Raw genomic sequence first — 18,790 nt, forward strand, 5'->3', positions numbered from 1 at the left:
TCTCTTTTTCCCCTGTTTTGGTCTACCAACAAAGTATGATTAACCTCTTCTGTGCTTTTAACCATAACCATCCTAGCAGCCATCAAACAGAATTGTCTCTTCAACTATCTATTCAGAGATGAGATATATGCCCTGCAATTCTACTTCAACATCAGCATCACCAGAAAAATCCTACATTACCGTTTTAGTGAATCACTGAATCTAAACATTTTCCATCAATCTTACAATGTCGATTGATGAGTAGAGCCTGATGAGAGTGCTTCTGTGATCGATTTGTAGGAGAGGGAAGATACACATTTGCTCTTTGAGCTGAGGATGTACGTCTGCTGACGGAGAAGGCTACCTATTATATATATATATATATATATATATATATATATATATATATATAGAAGAAGCTTGTCAAGCAAATAAAAAAGATATCTACATGGAACCCTGAGGCTTACACAAATGAAGTTAACATTGTGTACCTCACCAGCCTATCTCTGACTACTGAAGTCAAAATAATAAAAACAAGTTTATCTGAAGTACCAAACCATACTTGCTCTTCAACCAAAACAAAAAAACCCATACTGAAATTCTTTTGAAAGACAAAAACTGCTCTGCTCGTTTCAAAGGGTAAAAAGCTTATTGTAAAAAAAGTCTGTCAACTGTACATGCCAAAACAAATCTGTCACTTCATTGATGACAGTTATGGTAAGATGCACAGTTGCACACTGATGAAAACTGTTGCATACAGCAATGTCAAGTTGCCTACCCCAACAGGATACAGCAAATGCAGATACATTCGGCTTTTCGCTATCTTCTATTAGGCACAAAAAAGAATTTTTCAGGATCAAAACTTCTCTTGGGAAAAGGTAGTTCCAACACAGCCTCTTCTTGGTTACAGTAGAAACATGTCATGATGTGAAAGTTAATTACTGTGATCTTGTCACAACCTGTGTCAGGCTGCTCACTCTCATGAAGGTGGATCCACTTGCAAAAGCTCCAGATTCAGCTCAAACGTTGCTCCAGGCTGCAAAAAATTTATTTGTGAAAATCCCATGCCCTACTAATGGTGTATCAGGTGTTATGTATCAGAATGTTGTGTCAAATTTAATCATGTTTTTACTATAAATTATCTAAAGGTAAATTGGACAAGTAATGGAGTCAATAAGTTCATAAGAATATGAGTAGAGGAGGACTGCCAAGACTAGCTTTCAAGTTAGAAACATATTTTGTTTTCTGATCTCGAGTCAGAATTAGTATAAAGAAAAAAGGCATTAACAAAAGCAAAACATTGATGATTAAAACTCATTTAAAGTGGCTTACAGGGATCTCATTCATGCCCTTTGGGCCATATCCAGCCTCTGGAGGAACAATCACAGTTCGCTGCAAGGATACCAGAAAATGATGACAAAGGAGCTTACAGTTAAAAAAAGAGAAAGGAAGGAACAAATATGTACAGTACTAAAATGGGAATGAAGATTTCCAAAACTAAATGGACAAGCTGATTCGACAAAGCATAGCTAAGACATTGCTATAGATGTTTTATGTATGTATGTATGTATAAAAATAAAAGAGAAGGCCATCACCTTCCCTCCTACTTTCATCCCTTCAGTTACTGAGTACATTGCTCGAGGGGGTTTTGGTGCAGCTTGTGCGGAAAATAGACCATTTGCGTTATCCACAAACTCTCGCTTTCGTTCTTTCCCTGGAGGTGAGCCAACTTTGAAGATGTATGGCTAATAGAAAAGAAGGAACTGTGCCTTAGCAATTCATTCATCAATCAGAAATCACCTTATGAAGGACAAGCTAGTTGCTTTGGTTAGAATGAGGAGGTGCAAGATACAGTTCTCAAAAGTAAGGTGAGAGAACCTGGGAAATAATACGATTTCCAGCCAAGATTTTGGATTCCCTGCTTGATACAGCTGTTATCCCACGATATAAGCATTCGAAGTGAACCTGCAATTCTGAACTATAAGTCCAATTTTCAAAAATGGATAGGTTAAGTACGCACATTGCTGGCACTACCAGCCTAATCAACCGCACATTTGGATACATGTATGTACATGTCAAAAGACATGATAACTCAAACATCTTTCTACTAACATTAGATATACAGTTCCCTTCCAGAGTGGGACACCATTTTGAAATTAAAGTGTGGTGCTCCTTAATTAAGAGAAATTAAACACCTGAACTGTTGATCCTTTCTCAGCTACTGGACCCCTTCCTTCAACCAAATCATAATATTTTAATCCTTCAGCTGCTGAGATAGCATACCGGAAATATGGGTTAAATTCAATTAGCGCTAACATTTCCCACTGATGCCTTCACACAATCTTCAGAGCAACACACACCATTAGTCATCAAATAACATAAATGGTCCAGAGGAAATGACTTTTAACTCCCAGATCAATACAACTAAAGGGAACTAAAGTTTCAAATTTGGACTTGACCACAGCATTAAGTATATGATTGATCAACGATATGACTTGAGTACTGCGTTCAATGTATTATGATCACCGATAATTTCTTTAGCTTTTGCTTTCTATTTTGTTCGGTTTACAAGGTATTATATGCTCATTGGGACCAACTCTGCCATGAACTGATGAACAACTATATTCTGGGCACATTACCCTTCACGTTCAAGACAAAACTAACAGTTGGGTAATTTTTATTTAGTTTCACTAATTGAAAAGTATTACATAAAAATCTCAATGCCAATGCAAAAATGTAAGCAATCATCCCACATAACTGACACAAGTAAACAAAGGAGACACAAACAAAGAGTTGAGTTGTTAAGTAATTACGGGTAGTACTGTAGTCTTCAAGAGGGATGGCTTTCCTGTTGCGTCTCAGTCTGGCCTCCGCGGACGCTGGAGAAGCCGAAATGAGGGTCAGGGCCGGCAGCCAAGTCATGATGAGAATATTGGCGCATGATCTTCTTGAAATGCCTGCTTCATTTTGCTGCTCTGCCTTGACTACTTGAACTTGGCTTCTCCTAGTGTTACCGGGTTTCCAAGTTGAACTGGCCGTGAACTGGGTTTGGTGGTGCAACTGCAACTGCAGATGCAAGCATCTTATTGGTGATGATGCCATGGCAGTTGCAAACCAGGAGTAACAGACTCTGGAGCCAACATTTTATAGGTCTCTAAATACCAACCATATCCCCTATCCATTTCCTATGGTTAAGTTACTATAATGCCCATGCTTGTGTCATCCTATCGTTTTCATTTTTCTCACTGATTTTGATCTAAAACGCATCTCAAGAGTCCAATCGCGACTGATTTTGATCAAAAATGCATCTCAATACCATGAGTATTTTGTCAAGTTGGGAGCTATGAAAGAATGATCAATGAACCACAACTAGAGTCGATGTACAGGTAGAAACTAAGAACCCAAGAATATATTATATGAACATCTTAGCACAACATATGAAAACTCTAGTCTCTCCCTCCCTCCCTTTAACTCATTCATGGATAACTTAGGCCTTTCCTAACAACCCTCTACTCCACGACAACATTGTATTACTCATTAGTGTACAGGCATATTTCTAAACAACTCGTTAGCTCTATTCCTAAACTTGTTCAAGGTGCAAAGACTCCACTCACTCCATCCACCCTCTATCCAACTCAAGTGACATTTTACAGTGTTGTTCAGTCCTCGCTTGAGGTTTTAGGTTCTTGCACGATATCAAGCTCCGCTTGCATTGCTCAACTGGAGGTTCAGTTTTATGTTCATAGCTGCTAACTCAGCAGCTAAGTATCTAAACACATAAGGCATTGCAACCGTCTCCATCCCTTTACTCGTCTTACATGCATGGCAAGTCACCTTCTTGGGAGCTCTCATGGGGGGCATGCCAGGGATTTCACAAACCCGTACTGGTGGCTGGACTGATGAGGTTGTTAGGATGGATCCACAGAGGGAACATACATCAGCAATGTGATAATCAGAACATGTATGAAGTCTATCGTGCAACAAATATGCTGCCCCATGTGCAAGCAAGGAGTCTCTCTCCATTTCACCAAAACGTATACCACCACCTCGTTTTCGTCCTTTTATAGGCTGCCGTGTGACTTGATCTACCATTCCCGTAGAACGAACCTGCATGTGGAACAGAATGCGTTAGCAAAGAAACCGATAATCAAAAACAGAACAAACCATATACAGTGAAAAGAGTTATCCTGAGAATCTTAAACCTGAAATTTGTCTGAAACCATATGCCGTAATCGTTGATAATAAACAGGACCAATGAAGATTTCACACGTGAGTTCTGTTCCATAGACGCCACTGTACAATACCTCTGCACCATTGTAGTTAAACCCTTTAACCTTTAACATTTCACCAAGTTCATCAACAAGGGTTTTGGATTTCTCTCCATTAGTTTCTTCCTTAACTTTCTTCTCTGAATTAGCAAATGGTGTTGCATCAACATATTTTCCATGTAAGCTACCACCCTGTGGCAAAAAGTATTTCAGCATCTATAATAGTTTCTTCAACAGTTCTAAACATACTCACTGAACTGCATCTAACTCCATTTTCTAACAAAATCAGTTAAGGATATATAGCGAAAGAGCATATAGACAACATATAACAAAAGGAACCTATAGACAACATATAACAAAAGGAACTACAGAGATAATATCCATGAAAGGGTCACATTACAATTTTGGTCCTTCAAGATTGAATTTCTCAATTGTATCAACAGGTGATTAATTTACAGTTCCAATTAAGTACTCGGATTTTTGGTAAAAGTATTTTTTAAAATGGATCGTCATATATATGATCTATTTATATCATTCAATCCTTTTCAAGAAAGGAAGCAATAAAGAAAAGTTTATGCCTATCAATCATCAAAATTGCACTTGTATTTATAATTATTCATGCATATACATATGAGGACAAAGGGGAAATGTAAATCCTCTGCACCATGGGAAATGTAAAATATACCAGCATATGTAAAAAAGGATTTCTATAAGTCCAGGGTACCTTTGCAGCAACCGACTCCAAAAGCATGGCTATCGTCATTCTTGATGGAAATGCATGTGGATTGATGATAAGATCTGGGCGCATTCCCGTAACTCCAGAAAATGGCATATCAATGTCAGGCCACAACTGGGAGCAAACTCCTTTTTGTCCATGTCGGCTGCTAAATTTATCACCAATTATAGGGTTTCTAGGGTGACGAAACCGTATGTTCACCTGCTCCAAAAAAAAGGAAGAGGTAGATATAAAATAGAGGGCAACACAGGAAAAGTAAGCGTGCAACATAGAATCCAAAACAGTGAAATGTTTAAAGCACTTTGAACACTTTTAGTATAAAAAAAACCTGTGGGGAAAAAATTTCACAAAAGCTATGCCTTTTGATGCTTGAGAAACAAACTTGATGTCTTTTTTTCTTTCAGTAGTGAGCCTTCTATTGGTTCAATATGGTTCTAGAGATTCAAATACTAACTCACGAAACTCAATCTCCAGTATAAAAATGTTGTCCACTCACCTTCTGAAGCTGTTTCTTCCCATCAATAGCAACATAGTCAACAATAGCAGGCTCTGACCCTTTTCGTTTTGTCGTTCTTATGGCACCTTTTACCTCATCATAAGTGCTATAATAGGGTTCATCTGGTTTTATTGTCTGTATTTTAACAAAGATTAAGGTTAATCAAAATTACTCTATGGCCAACTTAAACCGAGCACAAATCACAATTATCAGGTTTTATACATACTAACCTGACCCACATAAGGAAGACCATCTGAATCGATTAGAGAATGATATGACTTGTCAGCAGCACTTCTCCTGAACGATCTCTGGGATCCTGACCTACCCTTTTGATCAGACAAGTCAATGGATTCCGTCTGCCAAAACCCATGATTGGATCAGTAAGAGTACAGGTTTAACCATGAGAAAACCATATCACCAGTTCATACATATAGGGATACATGAGAGAGAGAGAGAGAGAGTTTGGGTGGACTCCATTAATGCATAGATTGGTGGTATTTCTATAAAAACAATTTACCTACAGGGAAACTTTAGGCCCACTTTGATGAGGACATCATAGTCAAACCTTTCAAGGTTTATGAGCGAAACAAATGGAAGGAGAAAGCACCTAATCATTCAAGATAATTATTACACCTGGGAGGGAAACAAAGTCTGATTCCTGAAGTCTCTAAGCTGTTTGTGTCTTTTCATATTTCCATTTCAGTTTAGAAGTCTTAAGGTCTCTTTAAGTTAGTCTTAAATGTGTCAGTTTCAGGGGAGGGTCCTAATGAGTCTTTAATGCTTCAGTTTTAGAAGAGTCTTTAGTGCAGTCCATTTGAGCTACCAGCTCAAGTATAAATAAGTGTAAGGGCTACCTAGGTATGCTATGCTATGTTATATGAATAAAATTATCAGAGTGTTTCTGAGTTTTCCTGTGATGGGATTGGCGTGAAGCCTAGTTTGGGTGAGAAGCCTAAATTTTGGTGAGAAACCAGGGAGTGATTCCTAAATCAAAGCCCCAAGCTTTAGAGCTTGTTGATCCTGGTATCTAAGCAGTAGGTTTGCTGCATCACACTTAAGTTATTCAGATAGTTTAGGGGATCATAACACATACCCTTATCCCTCTATATTATAAAGATCATGTACAACTTCGTGACAAACCTGATACACTAATCCGTGAAACATTCCGCGATCTACAGATGACTTGCTTAGAATCATAGCATCCTCCATATCGTACCTACATGTCATATAAAAACTGGATTTATAAACGCTACAAAAGATTAACTAACATTCCTTATTGTCAAAATTCTTACCCAGTATATGACAGTACAGCAACGATTGCATTTGTGCCCGTTGGATATTCATCTACACAGTAATTTGTATATGTTTTTGTGCGGACAATGGGAGATTGAGGAGTCTAACATTACAAAGAATTAGGGTGAGTTTTAAAGAGCCATAGAAAACACTGATGAGTAGTAATGATCATGAAGTAGCGCACAAACAATTAACAGAATTGTTGATTAAAACAAACAGAATAATGGTACATGCATCAGATAATAAGAGCAATCGTGCAGTAACATTAAACAAGTACAGTGAAAATGCTGAAAACAGACAATTGCCTAAACATTCTGAGTCGATCAGAAAAACTTAAAAACAAATATAACTGGTTGTGTTGTCGGACATAGTTGCATACCAATTGAAAGCTACATCAGAAAAATAAAACCGAATCCCAAATGCCAAAATCTCTCAATGGAGCCTTACTTTCGAAGCAAAGTGCTAACCACTTTCTCATTAATAATATGTATAATTATTAATTGTTTCCTGTCCTTCCATTTTAGGACAATCCTTAGACTCCCTCTTGTCTAACAGTAGTGTCCAACCCACACACTATATCATTTTGGTACTTTATGATGAAATAGTTAAAAGAAGTGAATGTATGACATATTGACATGATTTCCTTCTTTATAAGCAAACTAATAGCAAGTGAATGAAGATAACCAACCTTCAGATGATACAACTTCTGATCTGCACGATTGCGAAGTGCTTGTAATGAGAAACCCATTGTTTGTTTTGCCATCTATAATTCAAAACAAAAGATATGTAATAAATGTCATAGCAACCACATTCCCACAAAGAGCATAAGCATTATATAGATTAATACCAAAGAGACTGAAGGGCAAAACATATAAGAACCTGACACTGGTACATATTTCGTGGACTCTGATTATGTTCTGACCAGGGAGTAAGATTAGCAACAACACTGAGCATCCCAGTTGGATGAATTTCTTCATGAGTTGCAGGGAAAGCATCTTTCCTTCCACCATCTCGACCATCAGGACATCTTATTTCCATGAACACCTAGTTTAGCAGGAAATGAGGTAGCCAATCATATTATTAGTTTCCTACCTGCAAGGACCTTGTCATCAAAGCAAGGACCTTGTGAACAAATCAGACAAGTAATAACAAGTAAATAAGTAATTCTAATTGAGGTAGGAATTGTAATCTAAAATACAGTATTAACCTGTTCAAAGGGCCCAATGAGTTCAATGTTTTGACCTTCAACAGCAGAGATCGAAATATTCTTAACTGGCCGAACAAATCTAGAAGGAGAAGTGAAAAGGTAGAGACCAGGATATGCCCCACCCATGCTTAGAGGAACGTATCCCACTTCCAAGTCATCTGGAATCTGAGGCATATACCATTTCACCATCATCAGTGAAAATGTAACAAACATCATGGTTACAAAGGATTATACAAAAAATGAAACAGAAAAAGAAAGATAACAGACCACTGAAGCAGCTGACACTTTCAGCTTCCTTAAATGAGCAACAACTTTCTCAACTTGAGTGGAAGATATATAACCAACAACACGACCATCTAAAAGAACTGAAAGATTGGCAGGAAGACCCGCATGAACTAACATTGGCAGTGAAGGTATCATTCCAACTTCAATCAGAACATTGAGAATAGACATCTGCATCTTAGTGAAATCTCTAATATTCCCTTGCGCATCAAAGTACGATGTAATTCCTGATAAAAGTATGATGGAATTGAGTTATTGGTGGTCATATATATCATTAAACAATACATCAGTAAACAATACTAAAATAAATCCACATTAATTTGCAGCTAATTAGAATGCACACATCAGTGTTTATTTAAGCAATGACATGCACAATTTCTCTGGAAATGGCTATATTAAGAAAAAATGTATCCATGACAGTTGACATACTTTGCTTGATTGGAAGTTATGCCCACCGCATACCACAATTGAAAAACAACGATTTCGGGAAAAGGAAATCTAAATATTCAGAAACTCAATCACTAATTGAAAGGTTGAGAAAGGGTGGAAATCATCTCCAACTTGCTAATGATACCAACTTTTTCTTGAACTTAGAGAGCAGTCATGGAAAAGTTACTGGAGCCTTCAGCGGAGTTGTCATCCACTGAGCTGTGGGCTGCGGGTCATTGAAGAACCAAACACTGTGGAGGTCAAGGGATTCAAATTTCACTGTCATTATGGGACGGATGGCTGGGTTTGAATCAAATAAAAATAAAAAGAGTGATAATACAGAAACCTTTTCTTTCCATATCTTTCAGGAAGGATCAAAATCCCCACCAAAGCTAAGGTGTTGGCATGGAGAAGTAACACCAATAATCTAATTCAAAGGTTGTGCCTTTTGTCACATTGATGTATTTCTTTTATAAAAAAAAAGGTGGTGGGTGGGGGGTTGTTTTGGAGCATGTGCTATCAATTCTCTGGTTGGAAAGAAGCTTTGAAGATCATAAGAGGTTGACATGAAGAACCTTTAGAAAAAGTCAGCTTGGGGTATTTCTTTGCTCTTGGCTATATTAGAGTTTAAGAGTCTGCTTAGTCTGAAAGAAGCTGTGTCTTAAATTCTATGCGCACGCCACAAAAAGGAGAAGTAATACTAAGTTGGAAAAGAGTACAGACAATAGTAGCAACAGCGCACAAAAGTCCAAAAACAGGATTCAACAATAACATATATAACAAAAATCACAATAACAGTAACACAAAGACATGACACAGCAGAGATATATCAACTACTTTGAAATGGCATCAGAAGAAACAATTCATTCACAGGCCAGCCAAATGTGGCTACATATGCTCCATGCTACCCATTCTAAGTGATCCATGTGTTTGGCTCAGTCTGGTCCGCTATATGGACGGATCATCAAAGTTTTCTCTTTTTGAGAGATAAGATTTTATAAATATAGAAAGCCTTGATAACAAAGCCACGACCAACAGCAGGAATAAAACCAGAGAGTTCACTCAAATAGACTAAAGACCGAAAAGCTCTAAATCATATAATCAAACCTCAAGAATCATGTTTCACTTCACAAAAATTAGCAAATCCAACATAGTAGATGAGAGTGCTGTTTTAAATCACTAAACACTTGGCCATATAGCTCGCCAAAAACACAAAAGACCAATTTAAGCCTACCAAAACACTATAACATCATGGGATCTGCATGCATTGCCAATTTGGGTAGGATGCTTTAACTTTATTTGGCATCTAATTTAAAGCAGGCAATTAAAAATTTCTTATAGGTGTTAGGCCCGATTTGATCACACACTATATCACCCAAAATTTGATCCACCCATTTGACTTACTCTGGTGTTTGGCCAGAAGTTAAGGGGCACGTTGAAAATATGAAACCTAAGGGTTGTTATGCACTCATGAGCTGGTTCGAGATGAAAAGAATTTCTAAAACACTTCACAAATACGATACAAAGAGAAGCCATTTAATTACAACCGCAAAGTAGATCCTATATCCCTCCTATCATGACCTTATTCATCTATTCCCTTTAAACAAGCTTATTGGTCTTCCTAAGGCTGGCTATGAAGCTTCAGCTATAGTTGGTTTATTAACTTTAAAGTTTACCCCATCACTAAAGATCTGTCTTTCTCATTCCAGGCATCAAACCATAAAATTAACAATCTAAATTATAAGAAAATGAAGAAAAAGGAGTACAAGGAGGTGTGGTAACTACTCATTTCAGTAGTAGAAGGCAAGTACTTGCTTGGTCAGAAATTGAAGTTATTTACTTGGGTGTGTTACTTACGTTTTTCCGGTCCATTTACATGTAGCATAAATCATATGAACAAATGAAAAACATACGACACATTAAAGGTAATTAATTTTTATAAATGTGAATAACTTACTACAAGTGCGAGTCATATGGTTCAACAAGCCACATGGCTCTCCATCAGGTGTGTGCACAGGGCAAAGGAAACCCCAAGATCTGCAAGTAAATGAAAAAATGAATAATAACCAACAAGTAAATTTTGAAGAGCCTAAAAAATAATACTTACTCGGGAAGCAATTTCCGAACACTTGTGGTACGAAGCCCAGCAAATGAAGCCCCTCGATGAACAGCACGAAAATGGGATAGAAAACGTAAAAAGTTAAGCCTTTCTGCCTGAACTGAAAAGCCTGCTCTCTAAGATATAATTTTGAAAACAAGAAGTTAGAAGAAATCAAAAGAACAACTTCTTGGTGAACAGAGAGTAGAATTTTGCAATATATCAGTAGTAGGGAAGTTTTGATATAGTAACGATTAATCAAATTCTGGCAAAGAATTGAAATACTTTTGTTAATTTTTCCCCACAGGAATATAGTACTTGAGACTTCAAATCAAGGTTCATCCCCATTTATATATACTAAAAATTGAATCCCCCCTAATAAGAACCTAGATATAAGTTCTAACTAGGATAAACTGGTAACATGGTAACCACTAAAAAAGTATATTATGCTCGACCTCGTACAATTTTCAAATCACTTAGAAGTACTCTTTCTTGTGTCATTCAAGGAGATAACTGAGAACCAGAACCCCAACCAAACACCACTCAAATATCTAGAACTGAGACGAGAAAAGAAGAATGCAATGCATTTAGTAAGACACCTATGATACTTGAAATAAGCTAAGCCAGAAGTCAATACCTGCTGCAAATCTAGACCTGTTTGAGTATTAATTCTTCCAGTTTTCAACATATTCTCAACTGCTAAACTGATTTGCCTTGTAGGATTTTTATCCAGAACCTTTTTTAAGCTATCGACTGCATTATTAGAAAGGAATTGTCAATTCATGAGAAAAGATAAAATGCAACTAATGTAGAAAAATGTGGAGAAATGAGAATTTTAGTAAGTTGTGCAATACATAGAAAGATGGGAAACTTTAACCAAAAAACCATACCGCTGCCAAAATTGATATTGTTGCTTTCCTTTTTAATCTCATCTTGAAGAAGTTTTTTGGTCCTTTGCAACCAATCCTCTAGTTTTTCCTGAGAGCGAGGATAAAAATATAAGTCAAGGCAATAATGAAATCAAACAACACATACACTATAATGCATTGGCTTTATACATTACTAGTACTAGACCAAAAAAATAACGATAGTTTCATTAGATGTATGCCCTTGAAACCTAATTTGCTACTGAGTGAACATCTTTAGGATCATGGAAAGTAGAAAATCTACCCACTAAAAAATTATAAACAAAACAAACAATAACAATTGGCTTAAACCAGAGCATAGTTTGCAGCATATGTTCATTTAAACTAGTACTACAGGTAGTTATATAGTCCATTTGAGCTATGTGCATGTCCTAGACCTCAAGAATCAGAATCTCATTTCAGCAAGTATCTGTAAAGATTGCGCAGCCAGAAGGCAAGCATTTTTTAATGAAAAAGAAATGGCAGACATTTGCATGAATCTCGCCATCACAAAGAAAATCAAATAATGAAAAAAAGAAGAAGTAAAAGTTCACTGAAGGAAAACTTATTGTTGAGATAATTTCATGGGCTCTGCAACATCATATATCAAATGAACCATTGTTTGGTTATTCTCAGTCACTATAGATTTTGTTCTTAGCTAAAAGTGTATATTGGCTGGAACCTCAACGTTAAACCATGTGATCTTTTTTATTAAAAAAAATCAGTTACTGCTACAGAGCATATAAAAACATGTTTGAATTGAAGTTATTCACTAAATTCAACTTCTCTTATTCATATTTTATCTCTCATCCTACTTTCTGATTTCAATCTTTAAACTTCTGATTCATTAGAAGTTGACTCTAACTCTTATTCTATTATTCACGAACTGGCAGGAACAAATTCAGGTCAAATAAGCAAATAACATTAATATTGAGCACTTAAATCTTAATGACTTTACTTCCTATTCTTGTTAATAGTGAGACATCCATTACGATTTCTATCCAAAAAAAAAAAATTAAGGCATTTTTAAAAGTTAATGAAAAATACATTTTTCATATCAGGAGAAAACTAAACACAATCTCAGAATATACAAATAATAAATATGCTACTCCTCATGATCTACATATTTATCCAGTACCATAGAAAGCTTTAGACCATAGAATACTTTAAAAATTTACTGCTCTGCACCACACTGGCATAGCACTATGGCAATCTGGAGTCATGCACCAGAAACCTAAATTTTATATTTTCCCCAAAGTACACAAACAATATCCCTTAAAAAAAACAGCTGTTTTATCTACCTTGAGATATATGGTAATCAAGTGCCCAGGAAGCAAGACTTCTTGATTTTGCAGGGAATCTGGGTTGTCAAGCACTGAAGTCTGATCCATCAGCGAAAAAAGTTTCTGCAACATGAATCTGCGAAAGTAGAAATCTGTGAACTGATGGAAAGATCTAAAATAATAAATAGGTTTATAGTGAGGAAGAGTGAAAAGTGAAAACACGATCTAATTACAGAAAATTAGAAAACTAAATCTCTTTCTTTGTAGGGAACTTTGTCACTCTTTAATAAAAAGTGAAAATACATGGAAGCCCACATCTATATACTACCCTCGTAACGATTTATTTCAAAAGCAAGATTAATCCCATTTGGTAAGATGATCTTAGTTTAACAGGGATCTTTTCCCATAAAGATTGGCCATATGATTATTATCATCATTATCAGAAATACAGTAACGTTTACTAGGTGAATGAAACCAAATATGTTCATCATAAGAATGCAAAAATATTTTTTATTTCATTGTCTCCTGTAAGGATGAAACTTCAGTGCAGGCCTAACATACGAACAATGCAGATCAATGGATTGTTATGGTTTGTATTTGTATAAGAGATTTTGTAGTTTTTCTTATAGTAGGCATATGTGTGTGTGTGTGTGTATAGAGAGAGAGAGAGAGAGAGAGAGAGAGAAAGAGAAAGAGAGAGAGTAGCTAACATGAGGAGATTGAATTTGTCTTCATTCTTATCTAGGTGAACAAATATGTAGTCCTTAAGAACGGCATCTCCAACCTACCAAAACAGAATGAATTAGCAGAAATAAATTTTATGGGAACCCAAACATGTCAACAAATCACAAGTCACTTGTCTGTTTCAAGGGAGAGTAAAAAGATCGCAGATCATGACTTACAACTGAATAAGGTTCATTCTCCAGTCCACCCATTAGAGGTTGGAAGTGCTCACCTGATAATGATAAAGGGATCACTACACACATCTAACATTTTAAGTCCAATCATTGGAAGACCACCAGAAGACAATAGTAGGTTACCAATGTGTTCTAGACATTGACCACGAGTGAAAAGACCCAAGTCCACTACTTCATTTATAATGATTTGCGCCCTCTCACCCACAAGCTGAGTGCCAACAGCACCCTTTCCTTTCTCAAATTTCTCAGGATAACAGCATGTCAAACTCGCATAAAGTTCATTATCAGGAGTGTCAATAAGGGCCTATTACCAAAAAGTGGGAGTTATAATCTTGTTTAAGGACAACATGATCATGAGTGTTAAGTATGCAGTACACAATTAGTTCAGACTGCACAAATAGAAAAGGAAAAAGAATAATGGAACTAACAGAATAGCTTAAGGAAAGATACATTTTTATTTGGATATGCATATGAGAAGGAGAGCCAACCAGAAATTTTAAACATAGACACTTGATCATGAATAAAATACTCTAGTCTATTGCAAATTTAATAATGTGCTGAAAATTAGAATGAAATACATATGATTAAGCAGTGATCCAGCAGAAGTACAAAATTATACATATTATACATGTGTGTGTTTATATATTTAGATATAAATATTAAACTTGTAGCCTCAACAACACCTTTAAAATAAGACCCACAGGAAGCAAGAACTCCTTTCCCTGTATCCTGCAAATCATGTAAGACATGTTTTAACAGTTAAGTCAATAAAATGCAAACCAAAGTTCAGTTGAAGTGTCAAACCTAAAACTGCTTACCAAACACCAAGTCTTGCGCTTCCGTTTTGCAGGTAGTACAATTTGACTGTTACTGAGGACTGATCATCTCTTGCACATCTAACATGACATAAAAGGAGAATCAAACCAAATAAACATCATTACAATTTCCACAAATAAGCTGAAACTCCAATTCAATATAACCAAGGCAAATGATCAAATTTCAATCCAGACCCAACCAAACTTAATTAAAAATCTAGGGGATGGTAAAACAATTCTATTCTAACTCAACTGAATTATCAACCGAATCAAATTTTTAAACTTTATCTATCTGTCAGTATAACCAGCACATATCCTTTGGCGAGTGAAGAGTTGGATGGGATATCTAAATCACTAAGACATGAAAACTTTGTGCCATTACAAAACATCAACGGATTCTCTTTTCAATTACAAATCCAATGGTTACTTGGAATGCATTGGACTGGATTGGCTTGCTTATTTAGCATAATGATTTGATGCAAGGCTACTTATAATGTATGCCAAGAGATATGATCAATATAGCATCTTAAATAAGATGCCTCAAACTGCTTACTACCAACACCAGGACAGGGAAGAATATGACAGCAATTAAAGAAATATCACATGTGTATAATTTAGAGATAAAACCTTATCACAACTGCTTTATCTGTATACCCTTCCTTTCGATCACGAAATGAATTGCGCACCGTACTCATTGGCTGAAATACACAGAAGTTTTAAACTTATCAGGCCATATGCTTCCCTTCTAACTATAAAATTTAGGTAACCAACTAGCTCAGTCAGTTAGCACATTAAGATAAAACTTCAGGAGTAGAAGAATCCCAAAGTTTTATGGGGATGCTTGTTGGTTGCTGTTATTTGAGTCATTTGACTGACCAAAAATCAGAAAATCTTTTATGACAAATTTGGAGCAGAACAAAAGTATATACAAGAAAATGGGGATTAGTTCTCCCACACTTGGACCCTTCAAGAGAGAAAAACTACTTTGACCACTTGGTGTATCGCAAGAGTTATTGCATAACATGGAAAGGCTCACGTACATAGTTCCGCTTTGGCAATATAACGGGTCGAATAACTCTCTCGAGCCCATTTAAAATGAAGTAGCTATAACAACAACAAAATAATAATTAGAACTAACATAGCAGAAAATAAACCTAAAAGAATATCAAAAAGAAAGGATAGACAAGCTAGTGAAGACAAGAGAAACAAATTTACTTACCCACCCATTTCTGATGACTCTTCTTTGCAATAAACAAGCTGCTGAGGATCATGACCTCTTAAGTTGCAACACTTTGACTGCATTGCACAAGTAATATATATCCATTATCACCCATCAATATATCAGTCAAAAATTAACATGCCCTACTGTTATTAACATTTCAAAGTATCACTTAAAACGATTGAACACCCATCAATGTCAAAGGAAGTAAAACAATGGTCATCCTCAAACACAAAGTAATATAAAGAGGAAAAGAGTAGTGACCATGAGCATGATGGGAAACTGGCCGAAATTGAACTGCTCTCTAACAGGAGCCTTATCCCCACGCTGGAAATAAATGTCTGCCAACAATTTCCCTGTGTATGAAATTCGAGTCTGGCGACACTATATTGATACACAAACAAACACAGCAGTCAATACCAATTAGTATCCTACTAAACAAACAAGTAAAGAAAGAGTCTACTTCAAAAGGATAGAGAGGCTCGGTGCTCCGGTCCTTGAGAGGTCGGCCTAGGATAGGATCATCGGCGAACCAGAGTAACATACCAAGTCAAGGAATTCATTATCGAATATATAATAGAATTGAATTGAATTGAAAAGAGAACGAGAGAAAAGGAAGGATATTGCGAAGGGTTTCTCCGGTGAGAGGATTGTCGACTTGGACGGGCTTGATGTCACGGAGCATGACGCCGAGGCCGGCGGAGACGAGGTAATCGAAAGACTCGATGTGGTGCCGGAACAGCTCACGGAGGTGAGCCAAGTCTCCGGCACTCGTCCTCCTCTTGTGCTGCTGCTGTTGCATCTTTCTTCTCCGCTGTGTGTTGGGCGAATGAGAGGTTTAGGAGACTAGGGTTTTAGGGGGGTTTTGGTTCGTTTTGAAACCACACATTATTTTTTATTTTTTATTTTTTGGTTACAGAACGCCACAGTAATTGGTACATTATTTACCAGTAGCAAACCTTTTGTTTTACTTTTTACTAGCCTTTATATCCACATGAAACAAAGTAAAAAACAGAAAACTACAACAAAAAACCTCTACAAACTTTATTTCCTAGCCGATCCAAACGAAACGTTGGGGACATTAAGAGGGGAAGACAGTGGAACCATATTAACGAAAAGGAAGACAAAAAACCAAAAGTAGCAAACCGATCTGCAACAAAGTTAGCTTCCCGATCAACATGACGGAATATGCAGGACTGAAACATGGATGTCAATCACTAAATATCTTGAACAACAAAGTATAAACTTCAGGGAACACAAGCTTTACCCACAAGACAGTCTATGAGAATCTTGGAGTCACCTTCAACTAATACTCGAGGAACTTGCTGAAGAAAGGTTGTGTGATCGAAAAGATTCTCGTAAAGTTGTTTGCTTGAACGACTAGAACAGTAGCATCACCAATTTTTTTTATCAACACCTATATGAAGTTGATCAAAATGGTCCCTTAGAACAAAACCAATAGAAGCAGTATGAGCGACAACAAAAGTACTTGCATCGATGCTGTCATTCTATATATTAATCAATGTAATTAAACTTTGATTTTTGTATTATATCTTTGAATTTTCTATTGTTTTGTATTATTATTTTATTATTGTGTACAGAAAAAAAAGTCACATTTACAATATACTATTTGCCCAATCATGTTCACATAGTCAGTAACTAAATATATGAACACTAGTGGTCGGTGAACACTGTTTATACACTGTTCATCGGCCGTGGAAATTACCGTTTTGCCCCAGCTTTTCTGATGATTTACGGCTCTCCATGCTTGCGTAATGACCATTTTTTCCTTAGTGTTTGATAATTTACAAAACTGCCATGCTCTCTCTCTCTCTCTCTCTAGTATATATATAGTTTGTGACAATAGTACTATTTACAAAACCTAGCTCGAATGATATATTCTGAGCTTTCGCTTCATTCACAAGCATAAAATTGATATTTAAATGAAATGAATTCAATGAAATTTCTCAATTTCTATAGTCAAAATTTGCTTTGAATGAGAATTGTACAGACTACAGATGATACAATGCAAAGCATAGAAATTGGTCTATATTACAGGGGGTGTATTGTATATGGAATTAGTGGAAGTTTTAAAAAAGTCTATGGAATTTGAAAGTGTAGGTGTATTCAATACAGACTTTTAAAAATCAATCAAAATCTGGGTGTATTCAACTAGATTTTAAAAAATCATTATGAATTCCACCAAAATTCAAGGGTATTCAATTAAGACTTTTTAAAATGAATAGAAGTTCAGATGTATTCAAAATATCATTCATACTTATGGAATTAATAACTCATGGATAATTGTGGACTTTGTAGTGTAAATTACACACACAAAACTCCAATATTTTTCCATCCACTAGAGTAAAGATTTGGAAAAGTCTACGATAGACTTTCTCTTTACATGTGAATAAGTTGATCCTACAATACATCATTTTTTTATTTATTTTTTAATAATATTTTGTGCTCTCAATGTTCTATTCTACCTATTCTTTTTAATATTTTTTGAATGTTAACATTTTATTGTCTTTCAATTGTAATGCTTGGAACCCTTGATAACCTAAATATTATCTACTAACTCTTGATATTAGAACCACATGATCATATATTATTATATTTGCGTATATGAATTAAACTTGTGAACATCTAATGTCCCACTTTAGAACATGTGTCTTTGGTTTACGTACAAATATGCGTGTTGTTAAGTTACTATAATATTTTTCGATACCTATGTTTATGTATTTCAATCAAATATTACAACTGTATGCATCGAAATTAGATAGATGAGCACTAAACTTATAATCGGTGTTATTATGTGTTTGTCATTGCATCTTTTTTTTTTCTTTCATGTAACTCTGTAAGT

At 36.0% G+C, this 18,790-nt stretch overlaps 2 protein-coding genes across 2 annotated transcripts; both read right to left on the reverse strand.

Moving 5' to 3' along the window:
* Positions 1 to 607: 607 nt before the first annotated feature.
* On the reverse strand, positions 608 to 3,081 carry LOC101305273 (peptidyl-prolyl cis-trans isomerase FKBP18, chloroplastic-like). The gene is made up of 6 exons (XM_004301574.1): positions 2,793 to 3,081; positions 2,175 to 2,245; positions 1,858 to 1,944; positions 1,575 to 1,724; positions 1,312 to 1,371; positions 608 to 1,015 (listed from the first exon to the last, which is right to left on the reverse strand). The coding sequence occupies exons 1-6, from the start codon at positions 3,079 to 3,081 to the stop codon at positions 959 to 961; spliced, it is 714 nt and encodes a 237-aa protein (XP_004301622.1). The 3' UTR covers positions 608 to 958.
* Positions 3,082 to 3,322: 241 nt separating this feature from the next.
* LOC101294852 (DNA-directed RNA polymerase I subunit RPA2-like) lies at positions 3,323 to 16,744 on the reverse strand. The gene is made up of 27 exons (XM_004300070.1): positions 16,552 to 16,744; positions 16,391 to 16,464; positions 16,192 to 16,311; positions 15,928 to 16,004; positions 15,749 to 15,812; positions 15,336 to 15,406; positions 14,712 to 14,789; positions 14,577 to 14,622; positions 14,017 to 14,197; positions 13,879 to 13,931; positions 13,687 to 13,760; positions 12,995 to 13,112; positions 11,679 to 11,766; positions 11,426 to 11,541; positions 10,798 to 10,925; positions 10,648 to 10,727; positions 8,247 to 8,488; positions 7,980 to 8,144; positions 7,652 to 7,816; positions 7,461 to 7,535; positions 6,772 to 6,875; positions 6,620 to 6,695; positions 5,710 to 5,835; positions 5,480 to 5,614; positions 4,972 to 5,184; positions 4,182 to 4,439; positions 3,323 to 4,086 (listed from the first exon to the last, which is right to left on the reverse strand). The coding sequence occupies exons 1-27, from the start codon at positions 16,727 to 16,729 to the stop codon at positions 3,676 to 3,678; spliced, it is 3,516 nt and encodes a 1,171-aa protein (XP_004300118.1). The 5' UTR covers positions 16,730 to 16,744; the 3' UTR covers positions 3,323 to 3,675.
* Between the last annotated feature and the right edge of the window lie 2,046 nt (positions 16,745 to 18,790).

Source organism: Fragaria vesca, linkage group LG5, assembly GCF_000184155.1.
Source record: "Fragaria vesca subsp. vesca linkage group LG5, FraVesHawaii_1.0, whole genome shotgun sequence".
Lineage (NCBI taxonomy): Eukaryota > Viridiplantae > Streptophyta > Magnoliopsida > Rosales > Rosaceae > Fragaria > Fragaria vesca.